The sequence below is a fragment of the Arthroderma uncinatum genome, assembly GCF_011692745.1.
Source record: "Arthroderma uncinatum strain CBS 119779 chromosome Unknown scaffold4, whole genome shotgun sequence".
NCBI classification, from domain to species: Eukaryota; Fungi; Ascomycota; class Eurotiomycetes; order Onygenales; family Arthrodermataceae; genus Arthroderma; species Arthroderma uncinatum.
Window position 1 is genome coordinate 2,717,325 of NW_022983866.1, and position 14,035 is coordinate 2,731,359.

The 14,035-nt window shown below is 47.7% G+C and overlaps 5 protein-coding genes across 5 annotated transcripts; 2 read left to right on the top strand and 3 right to left on the bottom strand.

The window, feature by feature from the left end:
* Positions 1-260: 260 nt before the first annotated feature.
* Positions 261-1,600, bottom strand: GIQ15_06177 (transcription initiation factor IIF subunit beta; the record flags this gene model as incomplete). The annotated part of the gene is made up of 4 exons (XM_033553594.1): positions 261-665; positions 731-927; positions 992-1,271; positions 1,334-1,600. 4 exons carry the CDS (start codon positions 1,598-1,600, stop codon positions 261-263), a joined length of 1,149 nt encoding a protein of 382 aa, XP_033404738.1.
* Positions 1,601-1,885: 285 nt separating this feature from the next.
* GIQ15_06178 (COP9 signalosome subunit CsnD) lies at positions 1,886-3,256 on the top strand (the record flags this gene model as incomplete). Its single annotated transcript, XM_033553595.1, has 2 exons — positions 1,886-3,133; positions 3,227-3,256. The coding sequence occupies 2 exons, from the start codon at positions 1,886-1,888 to the stop codon at positions 3,254-3,256; spliced, it is 1,278 nt and encodes a 425-aa protein (XP_033404739.1).
* Positions 3,257-3,733: 477 nt separating this feature from the next.
* On the bottom strand, positions 3,734-7,012 carry GIQ15_06179 (ochratoxin A non-ribosomal peptide synthetase; the record flags this gene model as incomplete). Its single annotated transcript, XM_033553596.1, has 4 exons — positions 3,734-4,126; positions 4,200-6,322; positions 6,568-6,649; positions 6,716-7,012. The coding sequence occupies 4 exons, from the start codon at positions 7,010-7,012 to the stop codon at positions 3,734-3,736; spliced, it is 2,895 nt and encodes a 964-aa protein (XP_033404740.1).
* A 1,048-nt stretch (positions 7,013-8,060) lies between these two features.
* On the bottom strand, positions 8,061-9,921 carry GIQ15_06180 (cytochrome P450 2D18; the record flags this gene model as incomplete). The annotated part of the gene is made up of 5 exons (XM_033553597.1): positions 8,061-8,533; positions 8,611-9,189; positions 9,260-9,639; positions 9,700-9,763; positions 9,819-9,921. 5 exons carry the CDS (start codon positions 9,919-9,921, stop codon positions 8,061-8,063), a joined length of 1,599 nt encoding a protein of 532 aa, XP_033404741.1.
* Positions 9,922-10,217: 296 nt separating this feature from the next.
* GIQ15_06181 (uncharacterized protein) lies at positions 10,218-12,631 on the top strand (the record flags this gene model as incomplete). The annotated part of the gene is made up of 7 exons (XM_033553598.1): positions 10,218-10,804; positions 10,867-11,139; positions 11,193-11,227; positions 11,593-11,655; positions 11,711-11,958; positions 12,019-12,298; positions 12,378-12,631. The coding sequence occupies 7 exons, from the start codon at positions 10,218-10,220 to the stop codon at positions 12,629-12,631; spliced, it is 1,740 nt and encodes a 579-aa protein (XP_033404742.1).
* Between the last annotated feature and the right edge of the window lie 1,404 nt (positions 12,632-14,035).

A 14,035-nucleotide genomic window follows, 5' to 3' on the forward strand; every position in this document is an offset into this window, starting at 1 on the left:
ACGTCGGGATCACGAAGTCGGTTTTTAGTTAATCCGGCTCCGATGTCCTATAGTGAGACGGATGTACGACTCGATGTTGGCTACTATCATATGGAGTATATCCTGTGATCTTAAAAGTGAGTTCTGCGTTATATTGTATGATACAAAATTCCAGCTAGTTACGCTGAATGGGCCGATAACTCCTTTTTAGCCAGAGGAGCTATTGGATAGACAAGAAAATATCAAATGAAACTCCCGTAACCAACGCCATCCCTGGCCTTTTATCCCACATTCTCAAATTTAACATTATCGTCATCATCGGCATCGGTGCCCATACCCGAAGCAGTGGGTTCTCCTTCGGACCCCTCGTCAAAATTGTAGCCGGCCGTGGGAGGGAGCTCTTCCTTTGCGTCCTTGTATGCTAGCGCATCTGCGTAGTTACTCTCCCTTGCCTCAGGTTTGAGTTCCCAGGTCATGGCGAAGTCTCCGGATTTGACAAGATGCGCCACAATCTCCAGTGTTTGCTTAAGATACACTTCAGGTTGCCTTAGTTCAGCCTTGAGTGTCTTGAATGGCCAATATTTGTGTCTTCTGAAGCAAGAATAAATAAGATCCAAAAGCTCGTTCTGGGGCATACGAGCTGTTTTGTTTTCCTGCGCGCGTACTTTGGCAGGCTTTGTGACTTGCTGCTTGAAGTTAGCGCTGTGCTATATAATGAAGAAATCGAAAGGAGGAGGGAAGTTGAACTTACAATAAAATTGGACTTGTCTGCTGCAGCCACTGTTTTCGGCTGGAGCATCTTCCCGGGTACTTTTTCGATAAACTTGGTTTCTCGTTTTGGTTTGAGAGACTCTAGTGCTCGCTCCTCTGCCACTCGCTGATATTCTTCATTTTCCACGGGAAAACAGTTGAACTCGTCATGGACCCGTGCAGTAATAGCTGTCTGTCCTGATAAAACCGTAAGCCTTATTCCCCACCTAGTCGGCAATTGCCAGATCAACGAGAGACATACTTGGTATAGTCTTCTTCACGTAGGGCTCCCACTTCTTTCTCCTCTCTTTCTTCTTCGCGTCACGTTTCGTTTGCTCATAAAGATATGATCGACCGTAAGGCTGATTCTCGTTGTAAAACTGATTGGACCTGTCTTTATATCCTGGAAGATCTTTTTCCGTAAAGACGTAAGTATTCTGAACTGCGTATGCTGACCGATCGGCGTGTACGTTCTGTCGTCTCAGACTATAGTCTTTCGGTATACCTTTATTCTGAGGTATGTCGAGTAATCGCAAGCTTATCTAAACCAACATGTCAGAACCATTGCATCCTCAAGCCCAGCCTGTGAGAGAACGATAAGTACCCGTTTGATGTCTGTCGGGTCACCCTCTACCCTAACAGTCCCGATTTGAATCTCCTCATCATCGTCAAGTTTTGACCATCGCTCCCACAACGTTCGAGGAATCCGCGTTAGCCAGACGTTTTGGGCGGAGTTTGTGAAATCCAAGTCTCCAGTATCTTCATATATATCGTCGTCCGACATGATGGTGTCCTTGGTGTCAGGCTCATCCTTGATTGTCGGATTGGCAGTGGGCTCTGCCTTGATTTGGCCCGCATTCAAGCCCGCCATAGCTGCAATAGTGAATTTTATCTGCTCTGCGTAGAGCCAGCGAAGTGATCAGAGCGTAAAAGAGGGTGCTGCTGAAGCTTCATCGGCTTTCGCGCCTTTGACTGTTATGAGGTCAGAGCCCCATGCATAGTGAGCTGACTAAGCAACACAGTTACCTCATCTTTATCTAGAGCTTACATCTTCCAAGTGTTTACAACAAGAGCATTCCTCAGCAAATCCTCCCCATCGCGATGAGATATTGATTTCAGTTTATTTTCGCTCCAATCGTCATAGAAATCTACAAAGATGGATTCTTCCAGTTCTGCTCCTGAAGCTGACTCTGAATTTGCCGCTGAATTTGCCGAGATCGAAGCAGCGAAAGACCAGCGAACGAAGGCACAGCTTTACAGCGATTTACTCTCGAAAATAGTCAACAAGTCATCATCTTCCCTTGCTCAAAATCTTATTATATTTCTAGGGTCCCTCCTCAGCGGTAATATTAGCATCATTGCATCCCGGCCTCTTCTCGATAGCTTCATCACCTCCCTCAAACCCCTCCCCGCAAGCACCAGAATAGAAGTTGGCCTGCCTGCCATAATAGCCCTTCAGTCACGCTCAACTTCGGTAGAAGAGCAAGATGCCCATTTACGTGAGACGCTTGCCGATGCCTATGAAGAAGTTGAAGAATATTCCCAGGCTGCTAGGGTGCTGCAGGCCATTCACCTTGACAGTTCACAGCGCCATATATCCGACGAGGAGAAAATTCGCATGTGGATTCGGATAATACGTCTATACTTGGAGGATGATGACGCGGGTGGTGCAGAAATGTTTCTAAACAAAATTAAAAACTTGCCCACCAAGACCGAAGACCCTGTGTTGCGCCTACATTTCCAATTGTCCCAGGCTAGAATCCTCGATGCACGACGACGATTCCTTGAGGCTAGCCAAGAATACCTGGCTGTCAGCTTGGCCAGCGGTGTTGATGAGGAAGATCGGCTACAAGCTCTTTCGGCAGCAATAAGATGTGTGGTCTTAGCACCTGCTGGGCCCCAGAGATCACGGGCATTGTCTAGGCTATACAAGGATGACAGGTCATCTTCCCTTGAAGAGTATAGTATTTTAGAGAAGATATTTCGCGACCAGCTCCTCACAGAAGATGAGGTCACTACGTTCGCTGCGGGGTTAGTCCCACATCAGCTCGCCCAGACTGCCGACGGGCTTACCGTGCTAGATAAGGCAGTTATTGAGCATAATCTGCTGGCAGCTTCTAGGCTGTACGAAAACATTCGGGTAGAGGATCTAGGTCTGGTTCTGGGTCTCAAAGCAACGGACGATGTAACTGCAGGTGAAAAGGCGGAGGCCTATGCAGCTCGAATGTTAGAACAAGGAAGGCTGAAAGGAACTATTGACCAGATCGATGGTGTGATTAGTTTTGACTCGGAGGCCGATGGGGATGGGCGAACCGGGCGTAATCTTCGACACTGGGATGCAGGAGTGCAGACTCTCGCTGAAGACGTGGAAAATGTAGCCGCAGCTATTATGGATGAATTTCCCGTAAGTTTCTTCCATTATATATCCCCTGTCCCTTATTTACCCACGCTTCTAGCAACTATCAAAAGTATTCAATGCTAATATGAAGATTTTTAGGAATTTTCTGCTGCCCAGTTGGTTCACTAGCCCACTATGTTTATATTTTTTATAAGCTGTGGACCTTGAAGACTGATCATATCTCAGCTCCAGCTACCTAATTCCCCACTTATGGTAGACAGCTATGACTAGACGAGAAACTGAAATGAATACAAAGGATAACATGACAAAATACTATGTCGTAGTTTAGTCTCATCTTCATTCTTTTTCGCTCTTGGTATTCAATTGACTAACTAGCTAGCATCTTAACCTTCCTTGGGCATTTCTCTTTCTTTATTCTTGTCAACCGGCATAACCGCTAGCCATTGTCCAGCCTACTGACTTGCTTCACCTATCATTTCAGCGACTATATCGAGTGCCGGCCCTGTTTACATATATCTTGATTATCATTAAGACCATGAAGTACTCCGTAAACCATCTAGTCCTATCTATTTATATTTTGTCGGCCTGCACTCAGGGGGGAAACAAGTCCCGGTATTATAGTAACTGTTCTTTTGCTTTCCAATTCTAGAACTGCCATTGTCTTAGCCAATTTGCCATCAAGTCTGCTGAAATTGGCCCCATTGATCGCATCGTCTGGCTCGCTTCTATAGTCTTCTCGACGCTAATTGGCACCGAAAGAGCCCCTTCTCCTTCTACTAAACTCCTATAGAAAGGAAGTAGCTTTAACGCAGGTTTTGTGGAAATATCCCGAGCAGATGGCTTCTCAACACGCTCCAACTCTTCTACCCAGTCTTTCATGGAAACTCGTTGGGCAGCGTATCTATCGTGAATTGAGGGCAGGAGACACTCCCATGAGGTGGTCGATGGGTTGACTAAGTGGAAAACTGAACAGCGCGATTCCACTTGCGTTGTCTGGCGTGAGTGTATGATTTCCAGAATGATAGTGGCAAGTGTATCCTATTTATAAATGCGTAGTCAGTCTCACTTGCGCCAATTTTTTACTACATATCAAATGTAGGTGACAACTTACAACTGGAACCCAGTCTATCGGCATTGATCCCAATGTACGGGGAATTTTGCCAATAGCTTTCGACGTTGCAACAATGGCAGGTAGCCACTCTGATGGACTCCATATACCAGCCTCAGTGGTCGGGCCAGCAATTTGCCCCAGCCGGAGAATGGTTGTTGGTACTCCAGCTCGAGAGGCAGCCTGGCAGATGCGCTCACAAATATGTTTTGCCTCTCCGTATCCCTGCCGCAGCGCTACATCACAGATTTCCAAGGGGATCTCAGGTATCATAGGCCCATGTGCAAGCTTCCATTCGCCAATTGCCCCAATAGAGGAATTGAAATAAAAGTGAGCACGGTGCACACTCCGTAAACTAAAATCGACCAGCCGGCGAACACTCTGAATTTGGTCCTCAAATGAATTAACGGAGATGTTAAAATCCATTCTCCAGGAATTGTGGATGACTGTATCTACAGTGCGGATAAGCTCGTCATATGTATCCTCGGCGAGCCCAAACCGCTCCTTATTGAGTGAAGCAGTGAGGAATTCAACCTTGTCCAGAGCATCAGGTTGCAACCCCCTTTGTTCGAAGTTTTTGGCCTGTCTCTCCTTGGCATCTGACCGGTTTAGACAGTACACCTTGGAGACAGTATCGTCGGCCAAAAGACAATTGAGGAGATAGGTACCTAGAGAACCAGTGGATCCTGTGAGGATGACGGAATGCTTATTTGTGCTTTCTATGTTAGGGAGGTCGTCTGTATATTTCTTGACGAGTGCATCAATATTCTCGGACCTTGAAATCGAATTCCTTTCGGTACCGCTCACGAGTGAATAGAGAAAATTCGACAGCTTTTCAACAGTGGGATGAGAATAAACCATTTGGGGTGTTAAGGAAGTAAAACCGGACCTTTGAAGAATCATACTTAACAGCAGCGTTTGTAGGGAGTCGAGCCCTATGCTATAGAGATCTGTCTTGTCTGTGAATTCAGACAGTCCCAGAGCATCAGAAACAATATCCCGGACTGATCCAGTTATACCAGCTAGATCCATAGTCTCAGGGATCGCATAAACTAATACCTCACTGGCTGGATTCGTGTAAATATGCTCAATTTCATCCTTATAGCCGTCGGCTACCAGTCGTCTTTGTGTGCTTCCCTTTGGCGTGGTGCTAAATGGTTTGCTGCGAGATGCTACCCCGATTCTATTTTTCATGACCCGCCCATGTGTTGGACCTATCCTGTTTGCCTCTCGTACCGTGGGCCAAATTTGCTCAATAAACGTATCCTCCGAGCTATCTTCAGCCCACTGGCTCCAGTTAGGTTCCACGAGGAGGGCGGTTTGAAACCTGCCTAGGCCAACAATAACTGCTCGGGAGACCAAGGGATGCCCTTCAATGATCTTCTCCATAGTAACCGGGTTACACTTTAATCCATTGCTGAGTATAATCACATCATCGAGCCGACCGTGAAACTTCCATAGGTCAGGTTTTGTGGGATGGGGTGAGTAGAGGTCTTTGGTATGATATCTCTCGAGTTCAGGGAAGGTGTGGAAGATGGGCTGGAGATCTGGCCTCTCACGTCTGTGTAGAACCATTTCAAATAGGCCATCAGCCACTGCCTCCATCTTAATCCCAAAAGATGTACCCCATTCAAAATAAGACCAATCCTCCTCGTCTTGTGGAACCATTGACAGAACAAACCCCCCTTCTGTCATCCCAAGGAAGCTAACGAGCTTAGTGCGCTCGCTGATTTTGTGGCCAATTTCGGTGGCAAGGGGCCCACCACCAAAATATACATACTTCAAATCCGAGAGTGCATCCATAGCTTCTGGGGAGGTCGACATGTCTTCTAGAATACATGGAGGGAACAGCGCGGCTGTTGGCTTGGTAAAATTGAGTACAGAGGTCAAAAGATCTGTTGAAAGTGGTTTGTCTGGTAGTATAACACACGGAATCCCATGGAAGACGGCCATTATAAGCAAGGAAAACCCCATCAGATGGAAGAATGGAGTCGTAGCCATCATGAGATCATCAGAGGTAAGCCTATCTGGAACACCTGCGGTTCTTCCTGGGGGTATTTCGGCATGTGCACCTTGATCTAGAGCACCAAAGTAGCCATAAGTGAGGCGTATAGGTTTCGGGAATCCTGGTTGGGTGTTAGTCAACCGGATATATGACGATAATATCATAGATATGTTCAAAATTACTCGCCTGTTGTCCCTGAGCTGTGCGCAATGAAAGCTACTTCATTTTTGACTTCGTCAAATTTTTTGATGAATGGATAGACACTAGCGTTGCTCTCAAGCATATCGTCTAATGACGGAACTTGTACAATTTGCAGATTTGAACAGAACTCTCGTAATTCGTCCGCTTTCTGTTTTCGCTCGACACTGTACGCAACTTTTGAGCAGCCCGTCATTTCAAGCAGTCGGCCTTGGGCTGCTTGTGAGTTGCGAGTAGAAGAAAGCAATGGCTAGGATTGTGTTAGCTCATTAATATAGTGATTATTATTTTGGAAGAGTTCTGGAATCTAGCTTACTTGATAGCCGGTCTTGTTACAGGCCATGACAATCACCAGGTAGCGGATGTCGTTTGCTCCAAGATAGGTCAATGTCTCAGCTGGAGAGGTACTGCGTCCAAATGATTCCTCTATCCACCAGGACATGTAGTTCACCGTGTGAGCAAGCTGCTTGAATGTCAAGTCAAAGAACCCGTCCGAGCAGTCAGGGCCCTTTGGCATGGTGCAGACTTTCCTGTTAGGGTCCGTCTCTGACAAGCCATCAATGACCTGGGCCATAAGCCTCTTGCCAATATTATCAGTACTGCTGACCGCCATGGTGAATGATTGACTGTCGCAGCGAGCAAAAGGAAATCGGAGGCCACGGCACTATCACCGTGTTGTAATGTAGGCGAGAGGATAGCTCCTCCTATCCCTATGAACAAGGGCGATATTAAAGCCGAGTACCACCTCTTAAGACGGTAAGGTAGAGCCCTACAAAAATCAGTATAAGGATATACGTTTCAACTTAGGTACCAGTATATATTCAATTCTTCCACTCCCCAGCCGCCCTGGGCTCTATCAACGTGATAGGAGCCTATTGTGCGAGAGAAATCTTGCCGGTCTACCTCGGGTAGGCTTCCCAGATCTACCTCAAAAAAGGGTAGTCCTGCATTATTGGGCTGACGATGCTCGTACTTCATTCTCCGTGTCCATGGATCGATGAGTGGCTCAACCCGCGTTGATGCATGCCACTCCCACCCGAATGACTCTGTACTGCTCATGCCACTTTCTCCCGATTGGTTCTGCAATTCGTACCGCCATTGTAAACACCTCCACTAGGTTGCCAGCCTTCTCTGTACTTCTGTCCACTCCGTACAGGATAAGCAATATTGAACCCTCCACCAGTTCAACATGATCATGCATGTATGTAATTTTGTGGGTAAGCCTGCTGTGGATACATATGATCACCCTGCATTATGCATTGCATTACAGAGTATAATCTCCAATGCAGAGCTAGTATCGTTAGCAAGAAGCAGAGGAAAGCCGTTGGGCGTCGATACGTCGTCAAAGTAGTCCCAGCCACTGCCTATCACGTGATACGCCATCTACTTGGACATCGAGAGAACAAACATAAAAGTGTCAAAAATTTGAGATGCCAACGCATGGCCGATCTTGCAATTTTCTTTTTCCTCCTTGGCTTTTTTATTTTATTTTTTAACGGAGTACTCCATATCTTTTTATTTTCGAATTCCTCTCTTATTCCCCTCCAGGTTATGAACATTAGCTAGTTAAACCCTAGATAACGAGCCATAGAACTATCCACAAGCCAAGGCATATATATATTTGTTCATACTATAGAGAGAGCAACACTCCCCTTAAATAACTACACGTCATATCTACTAAATACTTTCTCTGCCTGCGCAAACTCTGCGTTAATCGTCTCCCAACGACGCTCGGAGCGAATGCTGATCTGCACAGGAAATGGCTTTGCACAGCGTAAGAAACCGTCTGTATAGCCAGTGGCTGGATCTGCGTTGATAGGAATTGGATGACCGTGGGCGTCGTGCTTGGGCGTGATATCAAAGGCCCATAGAATCTTCGCCACAGCCAAAAATAATCCCCGTTCCGCTAGGTGAATTCCAGGGCAGATGCGTCGGCCGGATCCATACCCATAGTGATCACGGTTCTCATAGTCGGGCGAGGAGGCGTATGTGGGGGCAAGATCGGTGCGACATTGGTATCGTAGGGGATTAAACTGATCCGGATCGACATGTTTAACGCCGTCATGATGCAATCCCCACACATTGAGGATAACGGTCGAGCCCGCGGGAACGGCCATTCCGTCGATCGTGCTCTCTATTAGGAAGCAGGTACTAGTTAGCGCGGTTTGAGGTATGATGGGAGATTCAACCAAATTGATTGACTATACATACCTTTGCTCGTGGCGTGTGGAAAAGCCGTTGGTAGAACTGGTCGCCATCGCATAGTTTCCTTGATCACCATGGCTACATACGGTAGGCTGGCGTAGTCACCCCAATCTGGGGATCTGCCCTCGCCGACAATGACATCAATCTCCCTTTGCGCCTCATGCTGCGCAGCAGGATATAGTGCCATCGCCTGGATAAAGGCAATCGTCATGGTGGACGTAGTATCGGATCCACCTTCAAGGAGGTTCCCAACCATTATATCAATTTCATGCCTGGTGAACTGAAGTTTTGCCTGCTGGTCCAGTATCATGTCCAGATAACTGTCGTGTCGTCCTGATTCGAATTTTTCGCGTCGTCGTATGACACGGTCGACCAGTGGGCCATAAACTAGATCCATGGTTTGGGCGACACCCCGAGCACGCGATTTCCAGTTGCTGAATAGCGACTCAGGAAGCCATGCTAGGAATGGGAAAATATCAATTGGCGGAGAGGCACCTGGCTCGAAAATCTCGGAGAGACCGTCCAACACAGTGTACAGATGGCGCATATGTGGAGCAGAAGCGGTCGGCGTTCGGATACCGGTTACTGGGGATATTGTTAGCCTATGACGCCTCTGGCAACACATTCATTGGCAGTGCCATTGACAAGTTCTTACCCAGGCTCATAATGGTACTATTTGTGAAACGCTTGCAGTGACCCATAAAGTCATCAGGTTGGATATAGAGATCTCGGAGAAGTTGGACAGCCTCTGCGTTTTGTACACAGACATGCTTCTTCTCACACATTGACTCATTGAAATACTGATGGTACAGTTTTCGGCCCCGTCGCCATCGAGGATCAGGGCTCATGAACATGAGGTGATCTCCTTGCATAACCAGGTGGTCGGCGATGTAAAACTTGGGTCTGTCACTATACGTGGCTGACTGCTTATCCACTAGCTGTTTGATCATGTAGGGGGAACTGAGGACGACAACGGTGCTTGGCCCAACTTTGAGGGAGAATATTGGTCCATATTCTGCAGCCCATTCCGTGAATCTATAGGGGATATTGTCAGATCAGTTAAGAGAAATTAGGGAGCCTTCAGTATACACGTACTTCAAGTGCGCCCCGGTTTTGGGGACTTGATGGAGGTTGCCGATTATTGGGAGACATGGAGGCCCTGGTAGCTTAGAATGATTAGCATAGATTCAGTGAGATTTGGTGTTCATACGGACCAGGGGGCAATCTGGGGTTTCTCAATCCGGGGAAGTGGCCGCGAAAAAGGGCCCAAAGGGTCAACAAGATAAGGACAAACCCGCAGATCCAGAAACTGTTCATGGTTGGCGTTAGGTAAACTGGGAGCTGGAATTGTTCTTAGCTTCAATATCTTCTTCGTCCACATTGACCGCTTATCAGCATTTCAACTAAAGAAAAATTAGACCACCTACTTCTGTCGATCATTTATCCCACCTACATATCCCACCCGGCTCGGATGGCTAAAGCCTAATAGATGTATATGGGGTACATATCACGTATCAATCCCTTTAAGAAAAGAGGTGGGTTTTTCTACTACCTTTAGAAGGCCTTTTGCGATCCAGTTTCTTCCCTTTGTTTAGAAATTCTCCATTGCAATCATGTCTGCGTTATCTTTCCTCTACTCGCAGTTGTTCGTTCGCCTTCCAGTGCCGAAGCATGACTTCACCGGCCAGACCATCGTCATCACTGGCGGTAATGCAGGACTAGGGCTGGAAGCCGCACGATATTTCCTAAAGTTGAACGCGTCGGAAGTCGTTCTGGGGGTGCGGACTCTGTCAAAAGGTGAAAAGGCAGTACAGAACTTGGAAAAGTCCACTGGCCGAGCAGGTCTAATCCGAGTGTTCCAAATTGATATGGAAAATTCAGTGTCGGTTCGGGAATTTGCTGCGGCTGTTTCCAAGCTGCCTCGGGTAGACGTCTTGCTGCTCAATGCTGGCAAGATGGAGCAGAAGTTTTACATTGCGGAAGAGGATGAGAGCACCATAACCGTCAACGTCGTCAACACAATGTTGCTAGCCCTGCTGCTGCTCCCAAAGTTACGCAGCTCGGCAGTCGACAGCGGGTCAATTCCCCGGCTCTGTATTGTGGCATCTGACCGACATGTCATGACGAATCTTCCCCAGTGGAAAACACCAAATACATTCGCAACGTTGCGAAAGGAGACTCGGTCAGGGCCTGACGACAGGTACTGTTCTAGAAATTCCTTATGATTGTGTCAATTTGGATTCAAACTAACAGACATGGTAGATACTACGTATCCAAGCTGCTCCAAGTACTGTGTATGCGGGCTTTGGCTGCGGATACTGCCGCGAAAAGTCCTCGTGTTGTTGTTAATGCCTTCACCCCGGGATATTGCCTTACCGGGCTAGTCAACAAAATGACGGGCCTCTGGGGTTTGCAGTTGCAGATAATGAAGATTCTGGCTCGGACTGCGGAGGAAGGGTCTCGCACCTTGATCCATGCAGCGAGTCTTGGGTGGGAGGGGCATGGACAGTATCTTAATGATTGCAAGATTGACGAGTATGTTTTCCCTCGGGCGCCTCATCCTGGCCTAATCCACGCTAACATATCAGGCGTGCATTATCGAAGTTCGTCAAGAGTGTCGAGGGTGCACAGGCACAGAAAAAGGTTTGGGGGGAATTGTTGGATAAATTAGAAAGGGTTGTACCAGGAATATCAGGCAATATCCAATAGCCTTTTTAATGTAGGAGAAAAGCAAATCGAGGGTATTGGAAAATGATTGAGATTGATTGCACTGAGTAGCGTATCGATACTTATGGGGCTTATTTTCCCTGAATCAAAATACGACGCTCCATGCATCCGATGGGATAAAATGTTGTGGGGCAAGATGGTACTGTATCTAGTTACCGCGAGGGAATAATGGGGGGACCTTGAGGACTTACTGTAGAGGTCTCTGTATAAATACATCGATATACTCCCTGAGGAACTGAGAGTTCGCACTGATCACTTTAGAGGGACTCATATCAAACGGCAAGATGCTCCATCTTATGGGAATTGCGGTCATCACAGGCGCAGGTAAGAATATCCTAAGCTAGTAGTCCCTGCTTGAGCTGCGTTTAAACCCAGGTAGCTAGTGGAATTGGCTACGAGTGCGCACTATCCTTTGCCGCCGCAGGTGCCGCTGGCGTAGTGTTCGGCGACTTGGAACTATCCGCCGTCCAGGAAAAAGCCGAGAGGAGCAAGGGCCTGGCAACGCATCCTTCCTACCAGACTCTCCCAATCGCCGTCAATGTGGCAGATCCAAAACAGGTCGAGGAGATGGTATCCCAGACGCTCGCCGTCTTTGGCAGAATTGACTATAATGTGAACTGTGCTGGGGTATGGGTATCTTTCTGAATAGGTTATTTTTATAATGTTGAGTTGACTGACGAGGCATAGGTGGCTATGCGTATACCAACACATTTCATGAATTTGACTGTTGATGAGTGGGAAAGAGTCAACCAGATAAATGTACATGGTGTCCTCTATTGCATGCAAGCGATAGGGAAGGTAATGCAGAGTCAGGAGCCAGTCCCGTTTCCCGGCCTACATGGAGTGCGGACCGGACAGCGAGGCTCCATCGTCAACTTGGGATCCATTCATTCGTTTCTGTCAGCCCCCGGGACTGCTCAGTATACAGCTTCGAAGCATGCAGTGTTAGGCCTGAGTCGGACGTGTGGTAGGTACCCTCCCGAGTTCATTTGACCTCTCCGATCAGCGTGTCTCAAGAGATCACTCTAACACAACTGTGATTGCAGCCCTAGACTTCGCCAGCGACGGGATTCGCGTCAATGCCGTATGTCCCTCATGGGTCAATACACCGATGATCAATAGCAACAAAGTGCTCGCTGAGGTCCACCAGGTCCTCGGGAATGTCGTTCCTTTAGGGCGTATTGCAGAGCCAGAGGAGATTGCCGACGTCATATTGTTTCTCTGTAGCCCCAGGGCCAGCTATGTTACAGGCAGTGCTTGGATGGTGGATGGGGGATTCTCATGCTCCACGAAGCTGTAGTCGAGCTTGTAATTTGTTTGAAGTTGTTTTTTGTTGACCCTTTTTTTCAATTGATTATGTAACCAAGTTCTCCTGCAGGCTAAAAGGATCCCTGTCTAACCATATCTCGACGTTGCCTTTTCAACCTCACCACTAGAACAACCACAACATATACTCCGTACAGAATAGCCCTGTTTCCAAGAATATAACTTACAAACTTAGGCTAGGGAATTTGAATTGATAAGGCTGGCTCTATCATCTAGCCGGCAGAATCTAAACTATCTACCATACGCTAATAATCACCAACCCTGGACAAAAACCTCTCGAACCGCCGAGAGCTGGCGTTAAAAGGCACCAATCGTTCACGAGACCATGACACAAGGTGAAGAACAGCAGATCTTCCCAATGAGACCCCTCGTATAGACGCACAGCCGCCTTCCTGGATCCAATGCTGAAGGGGTTCTGCGCCCATACCATCCTCAGAGGACAGCTCCACCGCCGAGATGTTATTCTCTGACGGAGTCGCTTCGAATTCAGCATTATAGGCGCACAATACAACACAACTATATAGCAGAGCTGTCGGCCGCAACGGGTTCCAATCATTGTAATACTCAGGCCATGCGGCACACATCTCACATTCGTATTTTCGTTGCAATTGGGCAGCATGATATACTGCCTTGCGGCCATCTATGGAATTTATCCATGCTCGAATAACCCTCCGATTCTCTGCTTCCTGTCGAGGGTCATAGCAATCCCGCTGTTCAAGGAGAGAAATGTCGGCGTGGAGATTGAGGAAAGTTAAGTGGTATAGGCTTTGGTTCAGAGCACGCCAAAAATGCTGTGACTCCGGGGGTTCCGCAAAACAGATTTGCCCACGCCGATAGGCGTACTCGAGATGAGCTTGATAGTGGAGTAAATGACCTCGTCGAAGGCTCAGGCTCTCTGCCGACCGCGTCGATACCAAGAACTCTATATTACCATCTCTATCCCCTCGTACCGTCTGCGCCATGGACCATAACTCGGACTGAATTGCACAAAGAGCCAAGTGGCTATCGGACCCACCAAATGGTCGCATCTGGTCATCCACTGCCGTACAGCTATTAGGCTGCAAAAATTCTTGGACAGCAGACCCGAACAGGCATCTATCCCGTCCTGCTGGCTCGAACCACTGTAGGCGATGCCTATCCACCATTTTGGATGCCTTCCACAGTGTTTCTGTGACGGGAAGGGCAAGGTGGAGCTCGTGGGAGCGGAGAGATGGAGGACGATGCGTGATGACACTGAAATAGACGTCAAGTCGAAGGACAGCATAAGCCATTCTGTATTCGTTAGTGGAACTGAATTTCCGCGGTAACGGCATATCAGTAATACGCACCTCTTGATTTCTTCCTCGCAAATCCATCTATGTTCCCGTACAGCGTCCGG